This window comes from Corvus hawaiiensis, chromosome 9, assembly GCF_020740725.1.
Source record: "Corvus hawaiiensis isolate bCorHaw1 chromosome 9, bCorHaw1.pri.cur, whole genome shotgun sequence".
NCBI classification, from domain to species: Eukaryota; Metazoa; Chordata; class Aves; order Passeriformes; family Corvidae; genus Corvus; species Corvus hawaiiensis.
The window spans coordinates 8,416,050-8,432,470 of NC_063221.1; the positions used below are offsets into that span (position 1 = coordinate 8,416,050).

A 16,421-nucleotide genomic window follows, 5' to 3' on the forward strand; every position below is an offset into this window, starting at 1 on the left:
CAGGCAACTGCCTGGACAAGCATCTAGAGAGATCCTTACCAACCCAACAGTTGGCTGGGAATTTGACAGCAGTCTCTGAAAGGTGGCCAAGGGTGGGTGGAAAACTGAGCTGAGAAGAGATAAGCCAAGGAACAGAGATGGAAATCCCATGACAATGGGGGGAGTTTAGGGAGCATTTAAAGCTGGCCACTGCAGCCTCTTCAAGGGAAAAAGACAGCCTAAAACTTGGACTCTCAAAGAAGCTTTTGGCTGATCCTTTGCCTAGACTCCTTCTTTCCCCACTGAAAAGCTCTCAGACTTGCAGAATGATCCCGGCTTCAGGGATTGCCCCACTGGACCACCCACACCTGCCCTGGCAGTAGAGCAGGGCAGCACAGAGCCAAGGCAGCCTCACTTACCTGTCTGGATGTGTGTGAAACTTCACCAGGCTGCCATAGAGCTGCCTCTCTGCCTGAAGAGCCTCATTTAATCGATTCCTCTCAGCCACCAGCCCTTCCAGCATCAGTAACAACTGGTTAGAGAGAAGAGACAAGAGCAGCTCTTAAATAGAGACAGAAATCAAAGGAGGTATCTAGCTGTCCCTGACAAAGTGGGGGTTCTCCTTCCTCTCTTGCTTGTGTCCAAGTTGATCCATGTCATCCCTGGACTCACAAAAAACTTTGTCCCTTGGACAAGTGCTAAAGAAAACGATCTTCTCTGTATTCCCACATTCACACAGCTTCCAAGAACAAGCACATCTCAGCACATGCGAAGGCTGAAAACAAAGCCTCGTAACTGAGGACCAGCAGAAATACAAACACTACCTGCTGCCTTTTGTTTCCAGTAGCCTCCTGTCCTCGTGACTCTGCTACGGCCACTTTCTCCCGAAGCACCAGCACCTCTTGTGTCAGCCTTTCCACAGCTGGAATTTCTTCAGGATCCACCAGCTGCATCTGCAGATCCTGACAACCAACAAACAGCAGGAGGGCTCAGTGAGGAAGGGATCAGTAACAAAGACAGCTGGACCTTCACAAACCTCCCTGGAATGCAACTGCCAAAGGTTTCCAGTGTTTGCAAAGATCCAGGTCTCCTAAGAAAAAAATGCCAAAGCACTGAGAGTGGATTAGGCACAAACCATAGCCTGCAATAAGAACCAAGAAGGGACATGATGCATTCTGATTAAAGGACTTGAAGGAGAGTGTTTGGTTAAACAACAAATAACAAGTCTGGGGGTTTTGCCTTCTGGCCAAAGGAACACAGAGACCTGTAGGCAAACCAGCAGCAACAGCATCCACAGCCAGCCAGTCACACTGGTCTGAGGATGTGTGGGACGAAAAGACTCCTCTGCAGCCTTCCCAGGTGGAACTGACCCAGCCTAGCATAGTATCTCACCTTGATGAGGTCCTCTTTGATCTGGATGGTTCTGGTCAAGGACTCGATATCCGAGGCCTGCACCTGCAGCTCCTCCTCCTGTGTGGCCACGACAGACTGGAGAGCAGTGAGCTCCTGCTGCAGAGGGAAGAGAAGCCCGTCAGAGACTTCTGAAAGCCCATACCCCCTGCAAGCTGCTGCCCCATTTCTCTCACAACAGTGGGGTCCAAAACCGCCAGTGAGGGGCACCCCTAAGGTCTGCTGAAGGTAAGGGAGATCAGCACAGGCTCCATCACAAGCTCACCCTGCTTTCCCTTTCCTTCTTCACCATTAGCTCCAGCTCCTCTTTGGCATTGACAAGATCCTTCTCCAGTTCTGCTGCTGACATTGTAACTGCAAGACAACGTGGTTACTGCAGGAACACTATGTGTCAGTTCAGACCCCAGGATCACACACAATTCCTCTCTGGCAAGACAGGGCCCTGTCTTGCTTGTGCTCCCCATCACACTGTCTCTTAGTAAATGCTCTTCTTCCCTGCTTGATCTTTCAACACCAGCCCAAAGCAACAGCAATATCACAGGCCTGCTGTCCTACCCCTGGCAAAGTTCAAGTGTCCTGGTCCCAAGGCAAAGCCCAAAACAGTTACAATTACCTCAGCTCAGCCTGAAACAGTCAAAAACTCTCCAGTGGACAGCATGAGATCTTGAGTAGAAACACCTCACCTCAAACCCAACAGCAGCCTTTCTCTTTCCCTTACTTCCATCCTCAGACATCACCCAGAAAAGAGGCACAGCTTTATTTCAAAATTTTCTTGTTCAATGCTTTCTACTCTTCCACAGTTTTATGTAATCATGTTTCCCCCACAGCAGAAAGCCCTGGTCATATATGGGGACCTCAGAAGAAGCTGCCCCACACTCACCTCCCTCTGTCCTGCAGCTGCTGTCCTCCTGTGGGGATCCAGCAACGACTGTAGTTCCACAAGCTCTTAGCAGTATTTCCTGAAAACATAAAAATCTGCAGGTTTGCATTTTCATGGGGAACACACAGCTTCCCCAGAATTCCAGGACTGCACCAAAGCTGCTGGCTGTTCTGTTGACACCTCTAAAATGTGAAAACACAATGAAGGGGATATAGCCAGGCAGCAGAGACAAGTGAATTGCACCCAGAAGTTGTATGTGTGGGGAACAGGGCACTTGTTTTATTTGGCACCAAGAAGCTGCTGGCAGCAAGTGTCTTCACAGTAAAGATTAAACAGGTTTCACTCAACTGCAGCAAGACCATCTTTCAATTGAGACTCATCTTCATCTCAGATGCGGCCCAAAGGGACCATGCAGGAAGGAAGACACATCTCTGGAAGTCTCTAGAGCTCACTGATCCTGGGAATAGAAACCTGTTTACAGCTGCTTAAAAACATTCAACACGTCAGCTCACCAATAAATCGTTAACAGCTGCTCAAGTAGGAGCCATGGCATATGCAGCCTTGGAGCTGTGTTCAGCCTCAAAGGGGGTTTTAGCAAAGCTGCTTTAAAAATACCAACTCCAATTGTGGAAGAGACAGCAAACAGCCAGCAGGCTCTGCCAAGAATTAGTGGGACCTAAATTTAGCTCTCTTGTCCCCTCCAGAATGTGACAATGTCAGGGAGGGGATTGCAATACAGCAAGGCAGCCCAGCCCAAGGAAGGAGTGGGTCAATGCTGGAAGGTCAAAGGGTGGATGTCTTTCATACTCTCACGTGCCCCAAGGATTCAATTACTGCTCCATCAAAACAAAAAGAGACACTGAGTGACAAAGGCTGGTGAAATCAAGATCAGAACATTCAGGCAGCATTCCTGCTCCTCAGTTTCTTCTCCTCCTATAGGAAGTCTTTTCCCTAATCCCACTTTCATTTCTATCATTCTCTGTGGTGCTCTTCTCTCTCCTATTTCCTTCTGTGGCAATCAGTTTTTTCTGAAGCCCCAAGGCCACAGGCAGAGAAACACAGTGCATGATTCTTACTTGTATGGATTGTTTGTCCTGCTTCAATGGCCTGGCACCAGCTGATGGGGTCCCAGCAGGGTCCTTCCCCAACAGGTGCTGGCGCAGAAGTTGTAGCTCGCAGCTCCTTTCAGCCAAAGCCTGCGCCATCTTCTCTGCAGCCACCTGATTGAGGGGGAAAATTAGGGATAGGGCCAGGACCAGGGGTAGGATCCTGGTCCCTCTTCTTCCTTAGAGACTAAGGGAAACCATCTCAGTATTTATCCGTCACTCGAGACTCAAAGTGCTCTGCAAACCAGCCTGGCAGGCACTGCTCCTGGCCACTCACACCCACTCCAGTGCAGCCTTCCCATCTCTACTCGCCAGCGAGGCTCAGCCTGTCACCTATGGAGGAACAAACTCCTCCATTTCTCTCAGCCCACTCACGGGCTTCTCTGTGCTTAACAAAAGCCAGGGCCACCCACCTCAGCCTCCAACTGTGGAACTGCACAAAACTCACTCTGCTCAGCTGCTCCTTGGTGCTCAGAGCCTGCAGCAGCTCTCGAATTTCAGCATCATGCTCCATGGTTTGACGGTTCCGGTCACTGAGGAGATCCTGCAGCATCTTCTCCTTGTGCTGGAGACGCAGGCACAGCTCCTCTGCTACCTCACTCTGCCCGGGGCCCAGCTTGCACAGCAGAGTTGCTGTAAGTTCCTGAACAAGAGGGAGGAAAGGAGAGAGACTGGTACTGTCAAACTGGAAGTTGTTCAAGGACTCCAGTTCAGGGTGTAGCTGAGAGAGCAGAGTCAGCAGGCACAGGTACGTAAAGGGGCCAAAAGCAGCCAGCCTCCAAACACTGAGCACAGCTTCAGGTGAGGCAGGCAGCAGGCTCTGGTTTGGGACCACTCTCTCTATGGACAAACTGGCTGAAGGCTCAGAAAGTCAAGCTAAGGCCTTACCTCCACTTCCTTGTTCCTGTCATGCAGGCAGGTCTGCAGCTGTTGGATGATCCCCTCCTGCTCCTTCTGCCTGCTGCAAGATTTGGCCTCAATCTCCTCTTTGAGCCAGCGGAGGTTTTGGCAGGTTGCTGACACCTGCTCCAGTTCCAAGGTTTTGGCTTTCAGGAGGCTCTCCAGGCTCTGAGGACCACAACAGAAGCAGCTCAACCATGGACAGAGACTTAATCCTGAATTAAGCAAAACTGGAAATACCAGTCTCTACTGCTAGCAGAGTCACACAGATTCACTCATCTGTTCCAGGTGTCCTCTACACCCAGCCCAGAAAGAGGAGTGACCCAGGAACTTGCCCTACACACAAGACCAGTGGAAGCCAAACACCTGCAGACACTCTCCCCAGCAACCACCAGAGCATTCACAGAAAGCTCTGTCTAACACCACGCCCCCACAGCCATGCTGGACTCCGCAGGCCCAGGTGCAAGCACTCACGTGAATGGTGGCCTCGTTGCTGGAGAGGACATTGCGCAGCCTCTGCAGGTCACTGCCACGCTCCCGGATTGAGAGGCGGAGCTGTTGTAGCTCTTGCTCCTTCTTCTCCAGGGCACAGAACTTCTCATCCACCGCTCGCTGTGTGAAAGAGGGGATCATTCAGAACGGAGTGCTGCAGCCAACACTCCCTGTATGTTGGACTTCAGCTCCCCCTTCCAGGGGGACTCCTCAAAGGATGAGCCACAGGGAGCATGCAGAAGATATGGTCACCCCTGGGGTCAGCCTGGGGCTGATGGTAACCCAAAGGCTGAGCCTCAGGGACAACTGAAACATTGCCTACAATATGTGCTCACCTCCAGAGCAGCATCCCTGTCACTGACACGCTGCTGCAGTTTCTCCAACATGGCATTCATGGCTGCAGGGCTCTTCTCCAAGCTTTGCTGGCATTGCAGAAGCTCCCTGGATTCCTAGAGATCACACACACACCCTAGTCAAACTGACAGCACAGTAACCTCCCCCACCTCCGAGAGCAGCACAGGAGAATCAGGGATAACTACCTCCACCCTACGCTTGCTCTAGCCTTCACATTAAAGGATGGTAGTCCCAGCACCTCGGGCTGGCTGACTAACACCTGCCAGGGCTCACCAGGCATTCCTGTGGGCACCTGTGCCTTATTCCTCATCTTGGGGGCCCAGAAGCCTCTCTTTCCTTCCTTTCTTCAAAGGGCATGCATGAAAACTACAGACAGACTTTTGCATGGCCAAATACCAAAGGAGGAGCAGGGACTCCATCTATTATGCTCAACTCAGATCTTTCTGCATCTCACCTGCAGAAGCTGCTCCTTGCGAGCCAGCTGCTGAGTCAAACGCTGAACTCTCTGCTCCTGGGCCTGCAGCTCATGGCTTTTCTCCCACTCCAAAGTCTGGAGCTTCTGAGCCTTGTCCTGCAGCTCTGCCTGCAGCTGTTGTACCACAGCACGCAGCTCCTGCAAGGAAAAAGCACATACCTTGGAATTCAGTCCTCAACATGCAGGCCAGTGTAAGGAAGCCAAGAACAGCTAAAAATTATCTGCAAGGCTACAACTTTCACATCTCAAAACACACTTTCATGATGGTGAAGTTTGAATTTATTTCATTTCCCAAGGTATCCATCCATCTAAACCCCCTTGCTCTGGCCACGGGCAGAGCTTTAGTCAAGCACAGCTAACCTGTGCAGCAGGGGACATGAACATCACAAAAAGAGATGGGACATTTGCACCAGCCAAAGATGTACAAGTGACAACATACCCACTATCAAGGGTCTTTGCTGATTTTAAATCCTCAGCTATGACACAAGGAGGCTGGAGAATTTTCCTTGCCACATGTGGCAAGGGGTTAGGCAAGTGTGCCCAGTCTCCTGTCAGCAGAAATGACGAATGAGAGCAGAGTATTGACTACATCAGTGCTTCTTAGTTGTGTAAACCCAGAAACTTCCAGGCTAAGTGCTTGTCATACCTGGCTGTGTTTCCAGGTTGCCTCTTTCTGCTGCTCTTCTTCATGGACTGTGGTCTCCAGGAGCTGGGTTGCTCTCTTGGCTTCAGCCAGCTGATGCTCTTTCTGGCGCTGAGCTCTCTTCAGTTTCTGCAGCTCCAGTTTGGTGCAGAAAAGTGTGTTTTGGAGATCAAGCAGTGACATTTGCTGCTCCTGGGGTGACAGTGGGCTCTCTGACACCTACCAAAAGACAGGGTTCAGAGAAACTCAGAGATTCTCTTCACATGAGGGATTTAAAAACCAGGATCCCTGCAGAATGAAACCTGACATATTTGAGGCCTTCCAGGACATACCTGCAGCTGTCCCAGATGGTTTCTATGTAACATGTCCCGCAGCTTGGCCATCGTCTCGTTCTGCCCTTCAATGATGTGGTACAGCTCTTCTGTCTGAGTCCAAGCACAGGAAGCCCAGTCAGTGGCAAACCAAGCACAAACTCCCCCTTCCCAAGCCTCCAGCCTGGACTATGACACCTCAGCACCACATGAAAGGGTTTTGCAAGAAGTAATTTACTGAGATGCAGGATGCCAAGCAATGGCTCAAGCATTCCTTTTCAGCCACTGCCCACAGGGCTAGCACAGCTCCCTGTTCTGGTGAGCACCACCTGCCCACCCAAAACTGTTACCTTACTCTCTTTGCCCTTCAGGGCCTCATTCAGACTCTGGATTGTACGATCTTGCTTTTGTGATGTTTCTTGGACAGATTTTAATTCAAAATTCAATTCGTTCAGCTTTTCCTGTAACAACTGAAGACAGAAATAGGTTGGGTTTATTTAATCCTGCCTAATGCTCTATGTAAACACTCTTAAGACTCCCTCCACTCCTTACTCCATACAGCCCTGGTGCTGACGACATCAAGATCAACGTGGGAGTCTGTAAACACTGTTGGAGCTGGGTGGAGACCAGTGAGTAAACACATATAGGACTTATTCCAGTGCTTCTGCTCCCTCAGGTGCAGGGCAGAGGTTTCAGGCTTGGGTTCACAGATCATACTGCCTCCCACATACTCCAGGAGAGTCTTACTCATGCTGCCCAGCAGCCCTCCCTCCCAGTTTCTATCATTTGTTTCTGTTTCCTCAAAAGCAAAGGGGCTGCCTGAGCCCAAAATCCTCCCAAAAAATATGAAAGAAAAACGTCAGCATGAAGAAGCTACCATTCACTGATCAAATCAGTGGCTTATTTAGCATTAAGTTCTGGCATCAGCACAACAGACCCCAGCCAGTGCCAGCATGCCAACAGTATGGCTGTAAAGCAAAGGGGAACCTCTCACTGGTCTCCGTGGCTGGTTTACAACCTGAGAAACTTTTGCCTTTGATACTCTCACCCTAAAGAAAATACCACCCACTCAAACAGTTTCAGGACAGTTTGCTGCTTTCACCATAAAGCTCATGACACAGCACATGTTGTGCAGTTAAACAAGTGCTCATTAGCATTTTTAAACATGCTGTCTCTTGGCATTCTTGAAGTTGGATGATACATCTCTCCTATGAACTTACTCAAGACTCAACTTCTTAAGGAGCTGGTGCTGCCACGTAATTTCCTCTTGTTGCTCGTTAGTTTACGCACCTGTCCTGTTATCTCTTCTCCAAGAGACACTCCCCCTAACCTGTTTAAACACTTCTAACTGCATTTACTGGGCCTTGGGTCTCTATTTCCATCAAGCTTTGCAGTCCAGGAAGCTTCAGCACCTTATGGCTATCCCCAGATTTAAATAAATATTCCATCCCAGTTTTTCTTCCACACTTAACCTGTTTTTCCAGAGGATATAATTTACTTTAGTGTTCAAGAGCATAATTAAAAACATATACCTTTCTCAACAGGTGTTAATATTGATCTGCCCCAAAAGAACTCAGATACATGTTTCTTTACCAAGTATTTAAATAGAAATGAAACCAGGACCCTCTCTACATTGATCTCCCTTGCTGCTTGAAGACAGAATGCAGCCTTCACCCCCTCTCTCCTACACCAGGCTCAGCCCATGCAAATCCAAGAGACAGGGAAATAGCCCTGCGCATCTCTCCTTCATCAGCTCCTGGAAGGCTCACCAGGCAAGTGGAAAGTTCTTTCAAAATAATGATTTGCAAAATTAAATATGGAAAAATTACACAGCCCAGCTGCAGGAAAAAAAAAGTAAATGCTTTTCATTCAAGCTGGCAGACAACTGAGACTGACACAGCAGCACACACCCTTGCTGGGAGAGAGGTGCAGGTACCTGCCTCCAGCCAGGCCAGAAGGCACCCTCTGACACTAACTAACCACATCAGACTCACTAGGCAGTGGATGTGCTGCTCATGAAGACATACCTTGTTGGCAGCTTCAAAGTGCTGGATTTTGCCCTGCAGCTCTGCTGCACACACATCGGACACGTGCTCCCCTGCTGCAGGGTTACCTGGAGCTGGCTGCTGACGTTCATCCTGCAAATTCTGAAAGGAGAAAAACAGCGAAAAATGAGAGGAGGGCTCAACTCTTGCACTGGCTTCTATTCAGCTGTTGGCCATCACAGACCCTGCAGCATGGGTTTAAACACGCTCCATGTGCGTTTCTGACTGGCTCTGATCATCATTCTGCCCATGTTTCCCTTCACCTGTGTGGCAGGCTGGCACCTGGCAGCTCTCTGCCTCATCTAGCAGAAGTGCCCTGGTGCCCCAAGGCTCTGATTGGGCTCCCTGTCTCTCCTCACTGCTGCACCAGGAACCCAGCAGCTTGTTTAGCTCTAACCACAATCTATGGGCCAATGATGGATCTTCTCCCCACACCCAAGCCATATCCCTGAAATCTGCTCTCCTTCCCATGCACCCTGCTGGCCTTTTAAAAAAGCTTCAAAGCCAGCACCGAAATGGTTCCCATGTTCTGCTGAGCTTCTGTGTCTTTATCAAAACTACAACCTTCAATCCTTCCCACCAGCTCCCCTCCTGTCACAACCTGGCAGCCACCCCCTCCTCTGAACCTCTCCACTTGTGATTTTCTGGGCTCTCCTTCATGACTCCCAGTACTCCAGCACCCACACCGTGTACAATTCCCTGCAGCTCCTCAAACAGGAGCAAATTCAGTGCCACAGCTGAGATTTTTTTTCATGACACATACCCATTTACTGGGAATGTAAACAGCCTACTTTGTGACACGTGGCCTGCCAGACCCGGCTAGCTGAGCACAACACTAATCCCTTGTCATCCCTCCTTACAATTTCTGTGTCTCCCGCCCAGTGAGTTAACTCCTTAGGGCAGCACTTCATCCCAACCACCTCTTTAGCCCTCACAGGACTCCTTCAGTATTCCTGAATATTATCAGCGACACAAGACTGACTGCACTGGTGCCTGCTCTAGGTGGGAGCCCTGGAAAGGGCTGCAAGGATGCAGCACAGAGGCCATGGAAACGTGGCAGGTCTTTTTGGAGCACAAAGAGGAGCACCAGATCCAGGCAGTACAGCACAGTGAGAACAGTCAGTTCCGATTAGCTCTGTCAGACTGAATCCTCCTCTTCAGCAGCCACAGAAACACTGTCCGTGGGAAAGCCAGGCAGCGCAGGGAAGCTCCTTCAGGTCTGTGCACTGCTTCTCACAGACAGAAGTAACACTTCCCTTTACCCTGATGTTTTGTTAGGATTTTAGAGAAAACTTACAGTCATGGTGATTACAAATTTTCTCTGCCAGAAGGCTTTGAGTGAGACAGGGAGAGCTGCTGGAATCTGTCACAGCAGCTATTTTGAAATAAGGTTGATTAAAACAGAGAGAAAAAAAAAAGAAAACCCCATTTCCTCAATTTTCACATTAAAAAAAAAAAAAAAAGGCAGAAAACCTGGAAGGAGCTAACAGCAGGGAGGGGAAAGGCAGAGCCAGCTCCAGAGTCCAAAGTTCCAAAGCCCAAGCTACCTCCCTCGTGCCTCCCTGCAGCCATGTCAGGAGCAGAGCTCCCCAGCAGCTTCTCCAACATCAGCATTTTACTGACAATCTCTCCTCAGCACAGCCCCAGCTGTGCCAGCACACGCTGACCCCAACAGAACACTTCTTTAAAAAATAATAATCATGGCATTATCTGAGCCTGCCAAACTCAGATCTGCCCAGCACAGCAGGGAAGAGCCTGGCTGTCAATAGGGCACCACTTCCCTCGCTGCCAGCACGGCACCGCAGGCAGCTTCGGGAGCCTCTCACAAAGGCTCCGTTTGGTGCCACTTCCCTGGGACTGTGGTGGGGAAGGGGAGGAATTGTTGGTTCAAGAAAATCCCCGGGAAGATGGTACCTACAAGGTCACCAGAATGCTCCATAAATTTAAAGAACTGCAAAAGCAGTAAGAGAACTGTGGTCCTCTATATCCTAGATATTCCTTTCACATTTATGCACAGGAATCGCTGGATGGCAGCAGCACCTGACTTATAGGAAGAGTGTTGCTCTTACAAAGAGAAAGAAAAATCATTTGTACAAGAACTATTTAGCCTACCAGCTGCATCTGCCTTCCCATTTTTGTTCTTAAAGCCATCGGAAGGATTAAGCCCTTCCCCCTTCAGCCAGACCCTGAGCTGCTACTGTCACGGCAAGGAACCGGCAGTGAAAAATCCCGCAGGATAAATTCCTGGCAGGGACGGTCGGATGGCAGAGGCTGGAGAAACTCTTCAAAACACAGTTCCTAGACGAGGATGGCCATGTGTGACACAAAGCCAACCTGTAAACACGCCACGCTGACTGCCACGTTGTTCAGAGAAAGCCCAATTTTATCCTGCAAACACATCCCTAGCAGTGAAAATCATCAGCAAATGACACGATGCCCTGGTTCACATCCTCAGCCGCCGGCTGCCAGCGCGATGCCTTTGTGCTCCAGATGAAAACTAGTTTTCCTACGTTCCTCCCTAGCATCGTTTCTTGAGCAGGCTTTTATGGAAAAAAGCACACGGCTCCGGGAAACGCCCGAGCAGATGGGGCAGCAAGCAGCGCCGGCTAAAGAGGAAGAGCAATTCAGCACTGCCACGGTTGCCATAGTAATAAACGAGCATTTTCCTAATCCCCCAGGCTACCTACAGCATTAGGCAGCACTAAGGCTGCTAATGGGAATGCAATTAGGCTGACACGGATATTCCTGAATTGAACCTGACTGAGGCCTTCTATTCGTTACGGAAAGTAGTAAAGAAGTTACAAGTTCAGCTTTTTGACTGCATACTGAACAACATTTCATTAAAGCCAGCGAACCAGAGGCAACCGGGAGCTAGGACTGCTATCAAGACAGGTAACAGCATCCCAAAAGCAGGAGCTTTTATCACCCCTCAGCAACACCTGCCACTAATTGATAGATCTTTTCAAAGGATCAGAAAATAAACCTATTATCTTGAATACCAACCCTAAAGTCATCCTCTGGCACAAATCCACCTGCAAGGAAAACACCTTTTCCTCAGGGCATACGCCACAGATGCCTGGGCGGCTCTGGCAGGTCGGAGGCCTGACCTGCAGAGGCAGCGCTGGAGGCCGGCGTTCCTCACACTCCAGCCATTACTCAGGCACAAAGAAAACACATTTGCTGCAAAACACATGCCCAGAAGCTTAAAATACTCCCTTTGGTTGTGGATAAAAGCCACACCGACTTCTTAAAGATGAAGTGAAACTGGTGTTTTCTCAGCAGGAAAATGACAAAGAGCTTAGACCCACCTAGCAGACTGCATTGTCAGGGAGGGCTGATGGGGGGGAAGGTTAATTTCCCAGAACACCGGGAGGAAACGGGAGACAAGAGAATGACTGAGGAGAGAGGCAGCACACCTAAAAAGGACCGAGCTGCCTATTCTTAGCCCCGGTTCAGCCACACGTGGCTGTCTGCATTATCTCAGCACAGAAGAATCCCCAGTGGGCTCAGCACTGGACCACGAGGACAATGCTCAATGGAACGGTGGCACCGTGACCTCTACCTGTACCCGCAGCGGCATATAATCCTCACAGAGGTCATCCCACAGCTCCTGCAGTTCAGAAATTTCCAGGGGAAGGCCCAAAGGAGCTCTGGAAAACGATTTTCTGTCTGTGTTCAGGAAGGCAGAACTAGCACACGCTAAGCCAGCAGAAGCACTGCCATCTGCCAAGTCACGGCTGAGCTTGGGAGGGGGCAAGCTGGACTTCACAGGAATAGGTAGTCGGCTGCCTCGGGGGCTCTGAAGGGGTTTATAGTCCAAAGTCTTGATCAAATTGAGGGCCAGCTCCAGCCTGTTCCCGCTCAGTGAAGAGCTTGGGGTCATGCGGTCATCTGAGAAATCGTCACATTTCCCATTCCCTTTCAGTCCCTTATCTGCATCTTCATCCTTCTGCTGTGGAGGGCTTGCCTCCACAGTGGTGTCCAGGGACTCAACAGAGGATGCAGGCGTGCCTTCCTCCATGCTGTCCCCATCCACAGCCACCCTGGAGCTTGTGGACTCGGCCACATCACACACAGATGACTCCTCGTTGCCTATGCTGGCTGACCAGCGGCTGGACAGCCCGCAGGAGATGCTTCTGGCCACCTTTCGGGGCACTTTGCAGATGGCTTCATAGTCAGCATCAGCCACACGCAGGGCAGCACAACCCCGGCAGCGCCGTGGGCGGTTCCCTGCTCCCTCAGAGTGGTGGCAGCTGTGTGGCTCCAGCCCATGCTCTTCTTGATCCATCCAATATTCAAACCCAGAGTAAGTGAAGTCCTCCTGAAGGAGGGCAGCGTACCGTGCATCAGGCAGGTTGGAAAGGTCCACAGTCCCCTCCCCAGCCCTGTCCTCCGTGCTGGAGTCATCGTTGTTCCTGCGGTACATGCTTGCAATGCAGAATTTGAGACGGTCCTTCTCCAGCAGCAGCTTCTGCAGGCGCTCGATGGAGAGGGCTTCGATGCGAGCGATGACCGTGTCGAACCTGTAGATGCGGTCCAGCATGAAGGCACACTTGCTGCACGCGAATTCGGACCTGCCATCCCGGCACAGCTCCCTGCCCAGGACGTGGGAGAGCAGCACCTGCAAATTCAGCTTGGCCGCCGTGTGAAAGATCCATCGCCGCTGGTTGCCACACAGCTCTCGGCCGCAAATCCGGCAGTTTTCCTTCATCCTCCCTCCCTCCTGGCACCCAAACCTACTCCTGCAGGCTCTCAGACCTTCCCGAGGTCAGCACATCTCCCTCAATCCCTGAGCCCACTGGCACGTCTCACCGCACCAATCCCCTCTTTTTAGGGTGGTGACACGCCGGGACTCTTGATGCAACAGAAACATCCCACACTACACCACCTCCTTCACATCTTCACAGCCACACCTGGGCTGCCCCGTCTCCTGGCTGGCCCCCTCGCCCCTCCGATGCTGCTCTCTCGCCTCACAGCTCGACCCCCCGATGCTGTCCCCTCTCTCCTCACAGCCCCCGTCCCCGGGGCTGCCCCTGCCCCTCCTGCCCCGGCCCCTCCTGCCCCGGCCCCTCCGCCCCGAGCCGAAGATGCTCCTGCCACGGCAGCGCCCGGCTTCTGGCTCAGATTTCAAGATGGCGGCGGAGCCAGCCTCCCGCGCATGCGCAGTACCCGCAACGACTGGCGGGATATGTAGTTGCCACGCCCGCGTTACGCATGCGCAGTGCTGGTCCGCGCCCTGCCCGGACACACGGGCAGCGCCGGGGGTCGCGGCAGAGACACTGACAGCGATCTATCGCGACGCGACAGCGTAAGGGTTCAGTCTCAGTGCCAGAGCCACCCACCCACCCACCCACACACTAGTGCTTGGCTCCAATGCAAGTGCCTGTCCCAGCTCCCTACCCCAGTGCATGTGCCACGTCCCCGTTCCAGTGCCACTGTCTGTCCCACTGCCAGGTTCCCACCCCGATGCCTGTGCCACGTCCCTGTCCCCATGCCAGCACCTGTCCCAGTGCCAGATCCTCACCCCAGTGCCACATCCCCGTCCCAATGCCAGTGCCTGTCCCAGTGCCAGGCCCCCACCGCAGTGCCAGTGCTACATCCCAGTGCCAGCCTGCCCCAGTGCCCAGCCCCAGCAGGCAGTGTGGGTGGGCATGTCCCCACAGCACAGTGCCACCAGCACCTGCACAGCAGCCCACGCCCGTGGGCAAACACCAGGGTCCCCTCAGGACCACCACACAGGCAGCTCACTCACGCACTGATGGCCCACGGCTGCTGGGGACAGCACCGTGCCACCAACATGCAGCATGGCCAGAGCTGTGCAGCTGCCAGGAACATGCCGCTCTGATCTCTCACAGCACCGAAATCCTGCCTGGCACCATGCCAGGCTGCCAGGAGTATTTTAATACTTGGGATTTAAATGGCAGATGGGAGCAAGCGGCACCAACACCCGCAGAAGGACTGCACAGGCTGGTGGCCTGTCCCCTGACAGCTCATACCATGTCCTCTGAGGCCCCCTGCTCCTCCTAGTTCCTCGCAATCACCTGACCCTGCCAGCTTGAACATGGCACAGCCCTGGCCACAGCCGCAAAAGGAGACAGGGATGACAACAACCAGCCAAGCCCTGAGTGGATGTCCTCCTCCCTGGGGTCCCTCCACTCTTGCCCACTTACCTGCCCCTCCATGACTGGAGACCCCTCCAGGCGCTGCTGCAGGTCATGCTTCTCTGCTGACAGCATTTCCACGAGCTGGTTGGTGGCAGCCAGCTCTTGGGTCAGCTCTTCGATCCTCCTGAAAGGGACAAAAGCGCATGGGATGCTCAGGGATTGGGTTGGCCCTGGGATGACACTGGGGCCAGCTGACAGAGGCCAATCTCTGGGGCAAAGCAGAGCAGCCTCAGGACTGCTCCCCCTTCCCCACAGCCCAGCTCTCCCCCCTTGGGGTGACCCCTGCACCCCACCAGATAGGCACAGTGCCTCAGTCGTGCCCAGCACAAGCCCCCTGGTAGTCCCCAAGGACCGGCACAGGGCACAGGCTGACAACATAGAGGGCACAGGTCCTGGACACTTACCTCTGGGCCATGGTGCCGCAGCCATCGTCGCTCCTGTCCTCCTGCTTTGTCCTTGCCACTTCCTTCAGCTTCCCTGTCAGCTCCCGGCATTTCTCTGCCTCAGCTCTGGCCAGTGCTGTGGCCTGCTCGGCCTCACTCCGTGCCAGCCTGGCCTCCTGCATGGCAGCAGGGTGAGCCCCCAGGCACCGGCCCCCAGCTCCTCCCTGGCCCCCACTACCCCTTGACTCACTTCCTGCAGGAGCTGGATCTTGTTCTCCAGGAGCTCGTAGACATGCTCCGACTCCCGCTGCCGCTCCTCATACTGCTGCTGGAGCACGGCCTGGTTGCGGGTCGTCTGGTTCTCCGCAGCCACCCTGCCAGGCACAGCACGGTGTGCCACTGTGTGGCATGGCATCTCCCATGACATGGCATGGGTTGGCACGGCATGGCATGGCTTGGCACGGCATGGCATGGCTTGGCACTGTGCAGCGTGGCACAGCATGGCATAGCACAGCATGGCACGGCCTTTGTGGAAGTCTCCACCCCAAAGCAGCTGGGCTGGGTGATCTGTACCACTCCAGGTGCCCTCAGCCTGGCTGCCCCCATGTCCTACACACTCCCAGCACTGCTGCCCTGGGGACACAGCTCCTGTGGCAGCACCGGGACCTGTTTAGGCTCTGACTCACCAGAGCACTCCCCACACACTCCCGAAACCAGCTGCTGTGCCACTGGCCTCCCTGCCATCAATGCCTCACGGTGAGACACCCATGCCATGGCCCCTGGGCACAGCACAGCCCTCCCCCACCAAACAGGTGCTGTCCTTTATTTTTGGCTGGCGCCGGGGCTGTAAGAGGAGCCCTGTGGATACCCAGCCCCACTGCAAACCCCTCCAGCCCCACTGCAGGCCCCTCTACTGCCTGCTATGGGCAGGGTGCAGGCAGACACCCCCGTCCCCATGCCCCCACAGCCACTGCAGGCAGTGCGTGGGCACCATGTCTGCCCTGGGGTGAGGGGTTTGGCCAGCCCCACTCACCATGTGTTGTCCAGAGCTTGTTGCTTCTCCTGCAGCTCCCGCTTCAGGCTCTCCACCTCCACCTTCAGCTCAATGTTCTATGGAGCAGGAAGGAGGTGGGTAGGATGCCCTCATGCTTGCCTGGACCCCCCAGCCCCACTGCCCACGGGAATGAAGCAGAAGTGGTATGGGGGACCCCCACCCCACGGCAGGGCTTTGGGTGCTCCTGTCAGTGAGTGGCACAGGTGGAATTTTAGCCTGTCGGCG

The 16,421-nt window shown here is 53.0% G+C and overlaps 1 protein-coding gene across 8 annotated transcripts in view; it reads right to left on the bottom strand.

Annotated features, from left to right (window-relative positions):
* LOC125330456 (myomegalin-like) overlaps window positions 1-16,421 on the bottom strand; it is a 36,324-nt gene that overhangs the window by 11,789 nt on the left and 8,114 nt on the right. For 5 of the 8 annotated variants that reach the window (XM_048313569.1, XM_048313566.1, XM_048313568.1 and 2 more), the window contains exons 1-16: window positions 12,158-13,563; window positions 8,578-8,697; window positions 6,901-7,020; window positions 6,572-6,664; window positions 6,243-6,458; window positions 5,576-5,734; window positions 5,103-5,216; window positions 4,750-4,887; window positions 4,264-4,443; window positions 3,824-4,018; window positions 3,346-3,489; window positions 2,270-2,348; window positions 1,655-1,743; window positions 1,372-1,488; window positions 804-941; window positions 399-511 (exon numbers count right to left, since the gene is read on the bottom strand). In XM_048313569.1, coding sequence (XP_048169526.1) covers window positions 399-511; window positions 804-941; window positions 1,372-1,488; window positions 1,655-1,743; window positions 2,270-2,348; window positions 3,346-3,489; window positions 3,824-4,018; window positions 4,264-4,443; window positions 4,750-4,887; window positions 5,103-5,216; window positions 5,576-5,734; window positions 6,243-6,458; window positions 6,572-6,664; window positions 6,901-7,020; window positions 8,578-8,697; window positions 12,158-13,306 — 3,164 coding nt within the window. In that variant the 5' untranslated portion in view covers window positions 13,307-13,563. Of the gene's footprint in view, window positions 1-398; window positions 512-803; window positions 942-1,371; window positions 1,489-1,654; window positions 1,744-2,269; window positions 2,349-3,345; window positions 3,490-3,823; window positions 4,019-4,263; window positions 4,444-4,749; window positions 4,888-5,102; window positions 5,217-5,575; window positions 5,735-6,242; window positions 6,459-6,571; window positions 6,665-6,900; window positions 7,021-8,577; window positions 8,698-12,157; window positions 13,565-14,765; window positions 14,884-15,163; window positions 15,319-15,392; window positions 15,517-16,175; window positions 16,253-16,421 lie in introns of those variants that run through there. The other 3 variants (XM_048313570.1, XM_048313564.1, XM_048313567.1) reach the window with 3 other exon arrangements.